The sequence below is a fragment of the Dendrobates tinctorius genome, unplaced genomic scaffold (genome assembly GCF_039654945.1).
Source record: "Dendrobates tinctorius isolate UK_male_01 unplaced genomic scaffold, ASM3965494v1 ptg000028l, whole genome shotgun sequence".
Taxonomy (NCBI): domain Eukaryota; kingdom Metazoa; phylum Chordata; class Amphibia; order Anura; family Dendrobatidae; genus Dendrobates; species Dendrobates tinctorius.
In genome coordinates this window covers 21,530,000-21,548,608 of record NW_027361696.1, presented here as the reverse complement: position 1 = coordinate 21,548,608, position 18,609 = coordinate 21,530,000, and the positions used below count along the sequence as shown (strand labels likewise).

General features: G+C 35.2%; 1 protein-coding gene across 2 annotated transcripts in view; it reads right to left on the bottom strand.

Moving 5' to 3' along the window:
• The window catches only part of ARHGAP33 (Rho GTPase activating protein 33), a 125,782-nt gene extending 107,261 nt beyond the window's left edge, over positions 1-18,521 (bottom strand). Inside the window, exons 1-2 of one of the 2 annotated variants that reach the window (XM_073570423.1) lie at positions 18,230-18,521; positions 17,114-17,191 (exon numbers count right to left, since the gene is read on the bottom strand). In XM_073570423.1, coding sequence (XP_073426524.1) covers positions 17,114-17,176 — 63 coding nt within the window. In that variant the 5' untranslated portion in view covers positions 17,177-17,191; positions 18,230-18,521. Of the gene's footprint in view, positions 1-17,113; positions 17,192-18,229 lie in introns of those variants that run through there. The other variant, XM_073570424.1, reaches the window with a different exon arrangement.
• Between the last annotated feature and the right edge of the window lie 88 nt (positions 18,522-18,609).

Below are 18,609 nucleotides of genomic sequence, written 5' to 3'. Positions count from 1 at the left end.
GTACACAGCGGGGTATAATGTATCAGTGTAATAATAATAACACTACAGTGCCCACAGCGGGGTATAATGTATCACTGTAATAATAATAACACTACAGTGTACGAGGTATAATGCATCGGTTTAATAATAATAACACTACAGTGTACACAGCGGGGTATAATGTATCAGTGCAATAATAATAACACTACAGTGTACACAGCGGGGTATAATGTATCAGAGTAATAATAACACTACAGTGTACACAGCGGGGTATAATGTATCTTTGTAATATTAATAACACTACAGTGTACACAGCGGGGTAAAATGTATCAGTGTAAAAATAATAACACTACAGTGTACACAGCGGGGTATAATGTATCAGTCTAATAATAACACTATAGTGTAAACAGTGGGGTATAATCTATCAGTGTAATAATAATAATAATAATAATAATAATAATAATAACACTACAGTGTACACAGCAGGGTAAAATGTATCAGTGTAATAATAATAACACTACAGTGTACACAGCGAGGTATAATGTATCAGTGTAATAATAATAACACTACAGTGTACACAGCGGGGTATAATATATCAGTGTAATAATAATAACACTACAGTGTACACAGTGGGGTATAATGTATCAGTGTAATACTAACACTACAGTGTACACAGCGGGGTATAATGTATCAGTGCAATAATAATAATAACACTACAGTGTACACAGCGGGGTATAATCTATCAGTGTAATAATGATAACACTACAGTGTACACAGCGGGGTATAATGTATCAGTGTAATAATAATAACACTACAGTGTACACAGCGGGGTATAATGTATCAGTGTAATAATAATAACACTACAGTGTACACAGCGAGGTATAATGCATCAGTGTAATAATAACACTACAGTGCACACAGCGGGGTATAATGTATCAGTGTAATAATAACACTATAGTGTACACAGCGGGGTATAATGTATCAGTGTAATAATAACACTGAAGTGTACACAGCGAGGTATAATGTATCAGTGTAATAATAACAGTACAGTGTACACAGCGGGGTATAATGTATCAGTATAATAATAACACTACAGTGTACACAGCGGGGTATAATGTATCAGTGTAATAATAACACTACAGAGTACAACAGGGGGGTATAATGTATCAGTGTAATAATAATTACACTGTAGTGTACACAGCGGGGTATAATGTATCAGTGTAATAATAATAACACTGTAGTGTACACAGCGGGGTATAATGTATCAGTGTAATAATATTAACACTACAGTGCACACAGCGGAGTATAATGTATCAGTGTAGTAATAATAACACTACAGTGTACACAGCGGGGTATAATGTATCAGTGTAATAATAATAATAACACTACAGTGTACACAGCGAGGTAAAATGTATCAGTGTAAAAATAATAACACTATAGTGTACACAGCGGGGTATAATGTATCAGTGTAATAATAACACTACAGTGTACACAGCGGGGTATAATGTATCAATGTAATAATAATAACAACACTATAGTGTACACAGCGGGGTATAATGTATCAGTCTAATAATAACACTATAGTGTAAACAGTGGGGTATAATCTATCAGTTTAATAATAATAATAATAATAATAATAATAATAACACTACAGTGTACACAGCAGGGTAAAATGTATCAGTGTAATAATAATAACACTACAGTGTACACAGCGAGGTATAATTTATCAGTGTAATAATAACACTACAGTGTACACAGCGGGGTAAAATGTATCAGTGCAATAATAATAATAACACTACAGTGTACACAGCGGGGTATAATCTATCAGTGTAATAATAATAACACTACAGTGTACACAGCGGGGCATAATGTATCAGTGTAATAATAATAACACTACAGTGTACACAGCGGGGTATAATGTATCAGTGTAATAATAATAACACTACAGTGTACAAGGCGGGGTATAATGTATTAGTGAAATAATAATAACACTACAGTGTACACAGCGAGGTATAATGCATCAGTGTAATAATAACACTACAGTGTACACAGCGGGGTATAATGTATCAGTGTAATAATAACACTACAGTGTACACAGCGGGGTATAATGTATCAGTGTAATAATAACACTATAGTGTACACAGCGAGGTATAACGTATCAGTGTAATAATAACACTGAAGTGTACACAGCGAGGTATAATGTATCAGTGTAATAATAACAGTACAGTATACACAGCAGGGTATAATGTATCAGTATAATAATAACACTATAGTGTACAGCGCGGTATAATGTATCAGTGTAATAATAACACTACAGTGTACACAGCGGGGTATAATGTATCAGTGTAATAATAATAATACTAAAGTGTACACAGCATGGTATAATGTATCGGTGTAATAACACTACAGTGTACACAGCGGGGTATAATGTATCAGTGTAATAATAATAACACTACAGTGTACACAGTGGGGTATAATGTGTCAGTGTAATAATAATAACACTACCGTGTACACAGCGGGGTATAATGTATCGGTGTAATAATAATAACAGTACAGTGTACACAGCGGGGTATAATGTATCAGTGTAATAATAATAACACTACAGTGTACACAGCAGGGTATAAGGTATCGGTGTAATAATAATAACACTACAGTGTACACAGCGGGGTATAATGTATCAGTGTAATAATAATAACACTACAGTGTACACAGCGGGGTATAATGTATCAGCGTAATAATAATAATAATACCATAGTGTACACAGCGGGGTATAATCTATCAGTGTAATAATAATAACACTACAGTGTACACAGCGGGGTATAATGTATCACTGTAATAATAATAACACTACAGTGTACACAGCGAGGTATAATGTATCCGCGTAATAATAATAACACTACAGTGTACACAGCGAGGTATAAAGTATCAGTGTAATAATAATAACAACACTATAGTGTACACAGCGGGGTATAATGTATCAGTGTAATAATAATAACACTACAGTGTACACAGCAAGATATAATATATCAGTGTAATAATAATAACACTACAGTGTACACAGCGGGGTATAATGTATCAGTGTAATAATAATAATAACACTACAGTGTACACAGCGGGGTATAATGTATCAGTGTAATAATAATAATAATAATAATAACACTACAGTGTACACAGCGAGGTATAATTTATCAGTGTAATAATAACACTACAGTGTACACAGCGGGGTATAATGTATCAGTGTAATAATAATAATAACACCACAGTGTACACAGCGGGGTATAATCTATCAGTGTAATAATAATAACACTACAGTGTACACAGCGGGGTATAATGTATCAGTGTAATAATAATAACACTACAGTGTACACAGCGGGGTATAATTTATCAGTGTAATAATAATAACAACACTACAGTGTACACAGCGGGGTATAATGTATCAGTGAAATTATAACACTACAGTGCATACAGCGGGGTATAATGTATCAGTGTAATAATAATAATAACACTACAGTGTACACAGCGGGGTATAATATATCAGTGTAATAATAACACTACAGTGTACACAGCGGGGTATAATGTATCAGTGTAATAATAGTAACACTACAGTGTACACAGCGGGGTATAATATATCAGTGTAATAATAACACTACAGTGTACACAGCGGGGTATAATGCATCGGTGTAATAATAATAACACTATACTGTACACAGCGGGGTATAATGTATCAGTGTAATAATAATAACACTACAGTGTACACAGCGGGGTATAATGTATCAGTGTAATAATAATAACACTACAGTGTACACAGCGGGGTATAATGTATCAGTGTAATAATAATAACACTACAGTGTACACAGCGGGGTATAATGTATCAGTGTAATAATAATAACACTACAGTGTACACAGCGGGGTATAATGTATCAGTGTAATAATAATAACACTACAGTGTACACAGCGAGATATAATATATCAGTGTAATAATAATAACACTACAGTGTACACAGCGGGGTATAATGTATCAGTGTAATAATAATAACACTACAATGTACACAGCGGGGTATAATGTATCAGTGTAATAATAATAATAACACTACAGTGTACACAGCGGGGTATAATGTATCGGTGTAATAATAATAACACTAAAGTGCACACAGCAGGGTATAATGTATCAGTGTAATAATAACACTACAGTGTACACAGCGGGGTATAATGTATCAGAGTAATAATAACACTACAGTGTACACAGCGGGGTATAATGTATCAGTGTAATAATAATAACACTACAGTGTACACAGCGGGGTATAATGTATCAGTGTAATAATAACACTACAGTGTACACAGCAGGGTATAATGTATCAGTGTAATAATAATAACACTACAGTGTACACAGCGGGGTATAATATAATAGTGTAATAATAACACTACAGTGTACACAGCGGGGTATAATGTATCAGTGTAATAATAACACTACAGTGTACACAGGGGGGTATAATGTATCGGTGTAATAATAACACTACAGTGTACACAGCAGGGTATAATGTATCGGTGTAATAATAATAACACTACAGTGTACACATCGGGGTATAATGTATCAGTGTAATAATAACACTACAGTGTACACAGCAGGGTATAATATATCAGTGTAATAATAACACTACAGTGTACACAGCGGGGTATAATGTATCAGTGTAATTATAACACTACAGTGCATACAGCGGGGTATAATGTATCAGTGTAATAATAATAATAACACTACAGTGTACACAGCGGGGTATAATATATCAGTGTAATAATAACACTACAGTGTACACAGCGGGGTATAATGTATCAGTGTAATAATAACACTACAGTGTACACAGCGGGGTATAATGTATCAGTGTAATAATAATAATAACACTACAGTGTACACAGCGGGGTATAATGTATCGGTGTAATAATAATAACACTATACTGTACACATCGGGGTATAATGTATCAGTGTAATAATAATAACACTACAGTGTACACAGCAGGGTATAATATATCAGTGTAATAATAACACTACAGTGTACACAGCGGGGTATAATGTATCAGTGTAATTATAACACTAAAGTGCACACAGCGGGGTATAATGTATCAGTGTAATAATAATAATAACACTACAGTATACACAGCGGGGTATAATATATCAGTGTAATAATAACACTACAGTGTACACAGCGGGGTATAATGTATCAGTGTAATAATAATAATAACACTACAGTGTACACAGCGGGGTATAATGTATCAGTGTAATAATAATAACACTACAGTGTACACAGCGGGGTATAATGTATCAGTGTAATTATAACACTACAGTGCATACAGCGGGGTATAATGTATCATTGTAATAATAATAATAACACCACAGTGTACACAGCGGGGTATAATCTATCATTGTAATAATAATAACACTACAGTGTACACAGCGGGGTATAATGTATCAGTGTAATAATAACACTACAGTGTACACAGCGGGGTATAATGTATCAGTGTAATAATAATAACACTACAGTGTACACAGCAGGGTATAATGTATCAGTGTAATAATAATAACACTACAGTGTACACAGCGGGGTATAATGTATCAGTGTAATAATAATAACACTACAGTGTACACAGCGGGGTATAATGTATCAGTGTAATAATAACACTACAGTGTACACAGCGGGGTATAATGTATCGGTGTAATAATAACACTACAGTGCACACAGCAGGGTATAATGTATCGGTGTAATAATAATAACACTATACTGTACACATCGGGGTATAATGTATCAGTGTAATAATAATAACACTACAGTGTACACAGCAGGGTATAATATATCAGTGTAATAATAACACTACAGTGTACACAGCGGGGTATAATGTATCAGTGTAATTATAACACTACAGTGCATACAGCGGGGTATAATGTATCAGTGTAATAATAATAATAATAATAACACTACAGTGTACACAGCGGGGTATAATATATCAGTGTAATAATAACACTACAGTGTACACAGCGGGGTATAATGTATCAGTGTAATAATAACACTACAGTGTACATAGCGGGGTATAATGTATCACTGTAATAATAATAATAACACTACAGTGTACACAGCGGGGTATAATGTATCGGTGTAATAATAATAACACTATACTGTACACATCGGGGTATAATGTATCAGTGTAATAATAATAACACTACAGTGTACACAGCAGGGTATAATATATCAGTGTAATAATAACACTACAGGGTACACAGCGGGGTATAATGTATCAGTGTAATTATAACACTACAGTGCACACAGCGGGGTACAATGTATCAGTGTAATAATAATAATAACACTACAGTGTACACAGCGGGGTATAATATATCAGTGTAATAATAACACTACAGTGTACACAGCGGGGTATAATGTATCAGTGTAATAATAATAATAACACTACAGTGTACACAGCGGGGTATAATGTATCAGTGTAATAATAATAACACTACAGTGTACACAGCGGGGTATAATGTATCAGTGTAATTATAACACTACAGTGCATACAGCGGGGTATAATGTATCATTGTAATAATAATAATAACAACACCACAGTGTACACAGCGGGGTATAATCTATCAGTGTAATAATAATAACACTACAGTGTACACAGCGGGGTATAATGTATCAGTGTAATAATAATAACACTACAGTGTACACAGCGGGGTATAATGTATCAGTGTAATAATAATAACACTACAGTGTACACAGCGGGGTATAATGTATCAGTGTAATTATAACACTACAGTGCATACAGCGGGGTATAATGTATCAGTGAAATAATAATAATAACACTGTAGTGTACACAGCGAGGTATAATGTATCAGTGTAATAATAACACTACAGTGTACACAGCGGGGTATAATGTATCAGTGTAATAATAACACTATAGTGTACACAGCGAGGTATAATGTATCAGTGTAATAATAACACTGTAGTGTACACAGCGAGGTATAATGTATCAGTGTAATAATAACAGTACAGTGTACACAGTGGGGTATAATGTATCAGTATAATAATAACACTACAGTATACACATCGGGGTATAATGTATCAGTGTAATAATAATAACACTCCAGTGCACACAGCGAGGTATAATGTATCACTGTAATAATAATAACACTACAGTGTACACAGCGGGGTATAATGTATCAGTGTAATAATAATAACACTACAGTGTACACAGCGGGGTATAATGTATCAGTGTAATAATAATAACACTGCAGTGTACACAGCGAGGTATAATGTACCAGTGTAATAATAACACTATAGTGTACACAGCGAGGTATAATGTATCAGTGTAATAATAACACTGTAGTGTACACAGCGAGGTATAATGTATCAGTGTAATAATAACAGTACAGTGTACACAGTGGGGTATAATGTATCAGTATAATAATAACACTACAGTATACACAGCGGGGTATAATGTATCAGTGTAATAATAATAACACTCCAGTGCACACAGTGAGGTATAATGTATCACTGTAATAATAATAACACTACAGTGTACACAGCGGGGTATAATGTATCAGTGTAATAATAATAACACTACAGTGTACACAGCGGGGTATAATGTATCAGTATAATAATAACACTACAGTGTACACAGCGGGTTATAATGTATCAGTGTAATAATAATAACACTGCAGTGTACACAGCTGGGTATAATGTATCAGTATAATAATAACACTACAGTGTACACAGCGGGGTATAATGTATCAGTGTAATAATAATAACACTACAGTGTACACAGCGGGGTACAATATATCAGTGTAATAATAATAACACTGCAGTGTACACAGCGAGGTATAATGTATCAGTGTAATAATAATAACACTGTAGTGTACACAGCGAGGTATAATGTATCAGTGTAATAATAATAACACTACAGTGTACACAGCGGGGTATAATGTATCAGTATAATAATAACACTACAGTGTACACAGCGGGTTATAATGTATCAGTGTAATAATAATAACACTGTAGTGTACACAGCGAGGTATAATGTATCAGTGTAATAATAATAACACTGTAGTGTACACAGCGGGGTATAATGTATCAGTGTAATAATAATAATAACACTACAGTGTACACAGCGGGGTATAATGTATCAGTATAATAATACCATTACAGTGTACACAGCGGGCTATAATGTATCAGTGTAATAATAATAATAACACTACAGTGTACACAGCGGGGTATAATGTATCATTGTAATAATAATAATAACACTACAGTGTACACAGCGAGGTATAATGTATCAGTGTAATAATAATAACACTACAGTGTACACAGCGGGGTATAATGTATCAGTGTAATAATAATAACACTACAGTGTACACAGCGGGGTATAATGTATCAGTGTAGTAATAATAATAACACTACAGTGTACACAGCGGGGTATAATGTATCAGTATAATAATAACACTACATTGTACACAGCGGGGTATAATGTATCAGTGTATTAATAACAACACTACAGTGTACACAGCGGGGTATAATATATCAGTGTAATAATAATAACACTGCAGTGTACACAGCGAGGTATAATGTATCAGTGTAATAATAATAACACTGTAGTGTACACAGCGGGGTATAATGTATCAGTGCAATAATAACACTACAGAGTACACAGCGGGGTATAATGTATCAGTGTAATAATAATAACACTACAGTGTACACAGCGGGGTATAATGTATCAGTGTAATAATAATAACACTACAGTGTACACAGCGGGGTATAATCTATCAGTGTAATAATAATAACACTACAGTGTACACAGCGGGGTATAATGTATCAGTGTAATAATAATAACACTGTAGTGTACACAGCGAGGTATAATGTATCAGTGTAATAATAATAACACTACAGTGTACACAGCGGGGTATAATGTATCAGTGTAATAATAATAACACTACAGTGTACACAGCGGGGTATAATGTATCAGTGTAATAATAATAACACTGCAGTGTATACAGCGAGGTATAATGTATCAGTGTAATAATAATAACACTACAGTGTACACAGCGGGGTATAATGCATCAGTGTAATAATAACATTATAGTGTACACAGCGGGGTATAATGTATCAGTATAATAATAACACTATAGTGTACACAGCGGGGTATAATGTATCAGTGTAATAATAATAACACTACAGTGTACACAGCGGGGTATAATGTATCAGTGTAATAATAATAATAATAACACTACAGTGTACACAGCGGGGTATAATGTATCAGTGTAATAATAATAACACTGTAGTGTACACAGCGAGGTATAATGTATCAGTGTAATAATAATAACACTACAGTGAACACAGCGGGGTATAATGTATCAGTGTAATAATAATAACACTACAGTGTACACAGCGGGGTATAATGTATCAGTGTAATAATAAAAACACTGCAGTGTACACAGCGAGGTATAATGTATCAGTGTAATAATAATAACACTACAGTATACACAGCGGGGTATAATGTATCAGTGTAATAATAACACTATAGTGTACACAGCGGGGTATAATGTATCAGTGTAATAATAATAATAACACTACAGTGTACACAGCGAGGTATAATGTATCAGTGTAATAATAATAACACTACAGTGTACACAGCGGGGTATAATGTATCAGTGTAATAATAATAACACTACAGTGTACACAGCGGGGTATAATGTATCAGTGTAATAATAATAACACTACAGTGTACACAGCGGGGTATAATGTATCAGTATAATAATAACACTACAGTGTACACAGCGGGGTATAATGTATCAGTGTAATAATAACAACACTACAGTGTACACAGCGGGGTATAATATATCAGTGTAATAATAATAACACTGCAGTGTACACAGCGAGGTATAATGTATCAGTGTAATAATAATAACACTAGTGTACACAGCGGGGTATAATGTATCAGTGCAATAATAACACTACAGAGTACACAGCGGGGTATAATATATCAGTGTAATAATAATAACACTACAGTGTACACAGCGGGGTATAATGTATCAGTGTAATAATAATAACACTACAGTGTACACAGCGGGGTATAATCTATCAGTGTAATAATAATAACACTACAGTGTACACAGCGGGGTATAATGTATCAGTGTAATAATAATAACACTGTAGTGTACACAGCGAGGTATAATGTATCAGTGTAATAATAATAACACTACAGTGTACACAGCGGGGTATAATGTATCAGTGTAATAATAATAACACTACAGTGTACACAGCGGGGTATAATGGATCAGTGTAATAATAATAACACTGCAGTGTACACAGCGAGGTATAATGTATCAGTGTAGTAATAATAACACTACAGTGTACACAGCGGGGTATAATGCATCAGTGTAATAATAACACTATAGTGTACACAGCGGGGTATAATGTATCAGTATAATAATAACACTATAGTGTACACAGCGGGGTATAATGTATCAGTGTAATAATAATAACACTACAGTGTACACAGCGCGGTATAATGTATCAGTGTAATAATAATAATAATAACACTACAGTGTACACAGCGGGGTATAATGTATCAGTGTAATAATAATAACACTGTAGTGTACACAGCGAGGTATAATGTATCAGTGTAATAATAATAACACTACAGTGAACACAGCGGGGTATAATGTATCAGTGTAATAATAATAACACTACAGTGTACACAGCGGGGTATAATGTATCAGTGTAATAATAATAACACTGCAGTGTACACAGCGAGGTATAATGTATCAGTGTAATAATAATAACACTACAGTATACACAGCGGGGTATAATGTATCAGTGTAATAATAACACTATAGTGTACACAGCGGGGTATAATGTATCAGTGTAATAATAATAACACTACAGTGTACACAGCGCGGTATAATGTATCAGTGTAATAATAATAATAATAACACTACAGTGTACACAGCGGGGTATAATGTATCAGTGTAATAATAATAACACTGTAGTGTACACAGCGAGGTATAATGTATCAGTGTAATAATAATAACACTACAGTGTACACAGCGGGGTATAATGTATCAGTGTAATAATAATAACACTACAGTGTACACAGCGGGGTATAATGTATCAGTGTAATAATAATAACACTGCAGTGTACACAGCGAGGTATAATGTATCAGTGTAATAATAATAACACTACAGTATACACAGCGGGGTATAATGTATCAGTGTAATAATAACACTATAGTGTACACAGCGGGGTATAATGTATCAGTTTAATAATAATAAAAATTACAGTGTACACAGCAGGGTATAATGTATCAGTGTAATAATAACACTACAGTGTACACAGCGGGGTATAATGTATCAGTGTAATAATAATAACACTGCAGTGTACACAGCGAGGTATAATGTATCAGTGTAATAATAACACTACAGTGTACACAGCGGGGTATAATGTATCAGTGTAATAATAACACTACAGTGTACACAGTGGGGTATAATATATCAGTGTAATAATAATAACACTACAATGTACACAGCGGGGTATAATGTATCAGTGTAATAATAACACTGTAGTGTACACAGCAAGGTATAATGTATCAGTGTAATAATAATAACACTACAGTGTACACAGCGGGGTATAATGTATCAGTGCAATAATAATAACACTACAGTGTACACAGCGGGGTATAATGTATCAGTGTAATAATAACACTATAGAGTTCACAGCGGGTATAATGTATCAGTGTAATAATAACACTAGTGTACACAGCGAGGTATAATGTATCAGTGTAATAATAACACTATTGAGTTCACAGCGGGTATAATGTATCAGTGTAATAATAACACTGTAGTGTACACAGCGAGGTATAATGTATCAGTGTAATAATAATAACACTACAGTGTACACAGCGGGGTATAATGTATCAGTGTAATAATAATAACACTACAGTGTACACAGCGGGGTATAATGTATCAGTGTAATAATAATAACATTGCAGTGTACACAGCGGGGTATAATGTATCAGTGTAATAATAATAACACTGCAGTGTACACAGCGGGGTATAATGTATCAGTGTAATAATAATAACACTACAGTGTACACAGCGCGGTATAATGTATCAGTGTAATAATAACACTGCAGTGTACACAGCGGGGTATAATGTATCAGTGTAATAATAACACTATAGTGTACACAGCGGGGTATAATGTATCAGTGTAATAATAATAACACTACAGTGTACACAGCGAGGTATAATGTATCAGTGTAATAATAATAACACTACAGTGTACACAGCGGGGTATAATGTGTCAGTGTAATAATAATAACACTATAGTGTACACAGCAGGGTATAATGTATCAGTGTAATAATAACACTACAGTGTACACAGCGGGGTATAATGTATCAGTGTAATAATAACACTATAGTGTACACAGCGAGGTATAATGTATCAGTGTAATAATAATAACACTACAGTGTACACAGCGGGTATAATGTATCAGTGTAATAATAATAACACTACAGTGTACACAGCGGGGTATAATGTATCAGTGTAATAATAACACTACAGTGTACACAGCGGGGTATAATGTGTCAGTGTAATAATAATAACACTACAGTGTACACAGCGGGGTATAATCGATCAGTGTAATAATAATAACACTACAGTGTATACAGCGAGGTATAATGTATCAGTGTAATAATAATAACACTACAGTGTACACAGCGGGGTATAATGTATCAGTGTAATAATAATAACACTACAGTGTACACAGCAGGGTATAATGTATCAGTGTAATAATAACACTACAGTGTACACAGCGAGATATATCAGTGTAATAATAATAACACTACAGTGTACACAGCGAGGTATAATGTATCAGTGTAATAATAATAACACTGTAGTGTACACAGCGGGGTATAATGTATCAGTGTAATAATAATAACACTACAGTGTACACAGCGGGGTATAATGTATCAGTGTAATAATAATAACACTGTAGTGTACACAGCAGGGTATAATCTATCAGTGTAATAATAATAACACTACAGTGTACACAGCGGGGTATAATGTATCAGTGTAATAATAATAACACTACAGTGTACACAGCGGGGCATAATGTATCAGTGTAATAATAACAACACTGTAGTGTACACAGCGGGGTATAATGTATCAGTGTAATAATAATAACACTACAGTGTACACAGCGAGGTATAATGTATCAGTGTAATAATAATAACACTACAGTGTACACAGCGAGGTATAATGTATCAGTGTAATAATAATAACACTACAGTGTACACAGCGGGTATAATGTATCAGTGTAATAATAATAACACTACAGTGTACACAGCGAGGTATAATGTATCAGTGTAATAATAATAACACTACAGTGTACACAGCGAGGTATAATGTATCAGTGTAATAATAATAACACTACAGTGTACACAGCGGGGTATAATGTATCAGTGTAATAATAATAACACTACAGTGTACACAGCGGGGTATAATGTATCAGTGTAATAATAACACTATAGTGTACACAGCGAGGTATAATGTATCAGTGTAATAATAATAACACTACAGTGTACACAGCGGGTATAATGTTTCAGTGTAATAATAATAACACTGTAGTGTACACAGCAGGGTATAATGTATCAGTGTAATAATAACACTACAGTGTACACAGCGGGGTATAATGTGTCAGTGTAATAATAATAACACTACAGTGTACACAGCGGGGTATAATCTATCAGTGTAATAATAATAACACTACAGTGTACACAGCGAGGTATAATGTATCAGTGTAATAATAATAACACTACAGTGTACACAGCGGGGTATAATCTATCAGTGTAATAATAATAACACTACAGTGTACACAGCGAGGTATAATGTATCAGTGTAATAATAATAACACTACAGTGTACACAGCGAGGTATAATGTATCAGTGTAATAATAATAACACTACAGTGTACACAGAGAGGTATAATGTATCAGTGTAATAATAATAACACTACAGTGTACACAGCAGGGTATAATGTATCAGTGTAATAATAACACTACAGTGTACACAGCGAGATATATCAGTGTAATAATAATAACACTACAGTGTACACAGCGAGGTATAATGTATCAGTGTAATAATAATAACACTGTAGTGTACACAGCGGGGTATAATGTATCAGTGTAATAATAATAACACTACAGTGTACACAGCGGGGTATAATGTATCAGTGTAATAATAATAACACTACAGTGTACACAGCGAGGTATAATGTATCAGTGTAATAATAATAACACTACAGTGTACACAGCGGGTATAATGTATCAGTATAATAATAATAACACTACAGTGTACACAGAGAGGTATAATGTATCAGTGTAATAATAATAACACTACAGTGTACACAGCAGGGTATAATCTATCAGTGTAATAATAATAACACTACAGTGTACACAGCGGGGTATAATGTATCAGTGTAATAATAATAACACTACAGTGTACACAGCGGGGTATAATGTATCAGTGTAATAATAACACTACAGTGTACACAGCGAGGTATAATGTATCAGTGTAATAATAATAACACTGTAGTGTACACAGCGAGGTATAATGTATCAGTGTAATAATAATAACACTACAGTGTACACAGCGGGGTATAATGTATCAGTATAATAATAACACTACAGTGTACACAGCGGGGCATAATGTATCAGTGTAATAATAACCACACTGTAGTGTACACAGCGGGGTATAATGTATCAGTGTAATAATAATAACACTACAGTGTACACAGCGAGGTATAATGTATCAGTGTAATAATAATAACACTACAGTGTACACAGCGAGGTATAATGTATCAGTGTAATAATAATAACACTACAGTGTACACAGCGGGTATAATGTATCAGTGTAATAATAATAACACTACAGTGTACACAGCGAGGTATAATGTATCAGTGTAATAATAATAACACTACAGTGTACACATCGGGGTATAATGTATCAGTGTAATAATAATAACACTACAGTGTACTCAGCGAGGTATAATGTATCAGTGTAATAATAATAACACTACAGTGTACACAGCGGGGTATAATGTATCAGTGTAATAATAACACTACAGTGTACACAGTGAGGTATAATGTATCAGTGTAATAATAATAACACTACAGTGTACACAGCGGGGTATAATGTATCAGTATAATAATAACACTACAGTGTACACAGCGAGGTATAATGTATCAGTGTAATAATAATAACATTACAGTGTATACAGCGGGGTATAATGTATCAGTGTAATAATAATAATAACACTACAGTGTACACAGCGGGGTATAATGTATCGGTGTAATAATAACACTACAGTGTACACAGCGGGGCATAATGTATCAGTGTAATAATAATAACACTACAGTGTATACAGCGGCGTATAATGTATCAGTGTAATAATAACACTACAGTGTACACAGCGAGGTATAATGTATCAGTGTAATAATAACAGTACAGTGTACACAGCGGGGTATAATGTATCAGTGTAATAATAACACTGCAGTGTACACAGCGGGGTATAATGTATCAGTGTAATAATAACACTACAGTGTACACAGCAGGGTATAATGTATCAGTGTAATAATAACACTACAGTGTACACAGCGAGATATATCAGTGTAATAATAATAACACTACAGTGTACACAGCGAGGTATAATGTATCAGTGTAATAATAATAACATTACAGTGTATACAGCGGGGTATAATGTATCAGTATAATAATAACACTACAGTGTACACAGCGGGGTATAATGTATCAGTGTAATAATAATAACACTACAGTGTACACAGCGGGGTATAATGTATCGGTGTAATAATAATAACACTACAGTGTACACAGTGAGGTATAATGTATCAGTGTAATAATAATAACACTACAGTGTACACAGCGGGTATAATGTATCAGTGTAATAATAATAACACTACAGTGTACACAGCGAGGTATAATGTATCAGTGTAATAATAATAACACTACAGTGTACACATCGGGGTATAATGTATCAGTGTAATAATAATAACACTACAGTGTACTCAGCGAGGTATAATGTATCAGTGTAATAATAATAACACTACAGTGTACACAGCGGGGTATAATGTATCAGTGTAATAATAACACTACAGTGTACACAGTGAGGTATAATGTATCAGTGTAATAATAATAACACTACAGTGTACACAGCGGGGTATAATGTATCAGTATAATAATAACACTACAGTGTACACAGCGAGGTATAATGTATCAGTGTAATAATAATAACATTACAGTGTATACAGCAGGGTATAATGTATCAGTGTAATAATAATAATAACACTACAGTGTACACAGCGGGGTATAATGTATCGGTGTAATAATAACACTACAGTGTACACAGCGGGGCATAATGTATCAGTGTAATAATAATAACACTACAGTGTATACAGCGGCGTATAATGTATCAGTGTAATAATAACACTACAGTGTACACAGCGAGGTATAATGTATCAGTGTAATAATAACAGTACAGTGTACACAGCGGGGTATAATGTATCAGTGTAATAATAACACTGCAGTGTACACAGCGGGGTATAATGTATCAGTGTAATAATAACACTATAGTGTACACAGCGGGGTATAATGTATCAGTGTAATAATAATAACACTACAGTGTACACAGCGGGGTATAATGTATCAGTGTAATAATAACACTGCAGTGTACACAGCAGGGTATAATGTATCGGTGTAATAATAATAACACTACAGTGTACACAGCGGGGTATAATGTATCAGTATAATAATAACACTACAGTGTACACAGCGGGGTATAATGTATCGGTGTAATAATAATAACACTACAGTGTACACAGCGGGGTATAATGTATCAGTGTAATAATAACACTACAGTGTACACAGCGGGGTATAATGTATTAGTGTAATAATAATAACACTACAGTGTACACAGCGGGGTATAATGTATCAGTGTAATAATAACACTATTATACACCTTGCAGTATTATCGTACACCGATTCGTTATAACTCTGGATGATAGTTTCTTGCTGCTTCTTCTTACCAGACTCGGAATTTCTGACATTTCTTCTTTTTGCAGCGGTTCGTTTTTGGGGGTCACTTCCATTTCAGACCTGGGGGACTTAAAGAATTGTCCTATGAATAAGTCAGTAACATAATAACAGCGATCAGACAAAAATCTATAAATCCCCCTTCTGTCTGGGCAAAGACTCTCCGTCTGCCCGGGTCCTGCTGTCATTATCTTTAATGGAACAGCGCCCCTAGTGGCCAAAGAGTGGAAATGTAAAAATGTGTAAATTCGCGAGTCGTGTCATATGACCCTTTTTTGACTGTGCTGATTGGCTAAGGGGGTGGCCTAGATGGCAAACTCATTTCCTATTGGCCCTTGAGTAGGTGCAAATGTGGCTCCTCGTTTATTACCAGCACACTCCTCAGGTTTAGGACCCGTCCTGGTGACTGTTTTCTTGTCTCTTTAATTTTGAGTACATTCTAACGCTGGGGGTCCTTTTTTGAAGAGGAGGCATCTTCTGATAGTATAAGTCCCCGGCTGGGGCCCAATATTAATTTTTCGAAGTCTGGAAATTTCCAAAAATACTTCCAAATCCTTAATCTCTCCCAGAGAAGAATGCAGCTGTAAGAAAAACAACAAAAAACCGAGCATCGGAGCCATCGCCATTGTCACCCAGCTTTTTCAGATACAGTAAAGTTTTGGGAAATCTGTTTTTATTTTGTGCTGCACATCCTATATGTCATGTCCCCGTCGTGCCATTCATGTCGCTATATACATCTTCGTAGTCTCTGGATGTGTCCATTCACTGACAGCCTGCAGAGGTGGTGACACATCGACAGAGGCCAATAAAGGGCTGCAAAACTATAGATTGTGTCTATTTTTCACAACCCCTGCAGGCTGTCAGTGAATGGGCACATCCAGAGGCTTACGTCTCGCAGCTGAGGGCTTGTTACATTGTATCAGTGCAGGTAAGAGTGTAAGCAAGCACAGATCTTGAACAAACCTGTCCACCATACTTTGCACTGCAAGTGACGACACCTGCCTAGTATCTTATGTTTTTTAGGGGCATGATGGCCAATAGCCCCTATGGGGTAGGGTTTAATACGCAATGGGGTGTGGAGAGGGATATGGCGGCACGACCGGACTCACCTGGTGGCCAGGTAGTGTCTGTTCTCTGCTTTGTTTGCTAAGTGCGAGCCTCTTCGTCTCTGCAAACGTGGAGCTTAAGTCAGCGACTCCGGAGAGGAAGCCAGTCCGGCAGCTTTAACGGGAAGCCGCTGGTTAACCCCTTCCTGCCACAGTATCTTTAACAGCAGATCTAACCAATCCGAGCCGGCGTCACTGCAGGTATCCTTTGAGGTGGGATCTGTGGCTGCCAACAGCCCCCAATAATAAGTAGTCCTGCTCCCCCTCGGAGTCGTCCTTATATCTTTGCCCCAAATCGCACCTTTCTCTGCTGCCAGATGTGCGACGATTCCCTTTACTCAACCCTAAAAATAAATCAGGAAGTTTGAGCTCGTGGTCAGCAG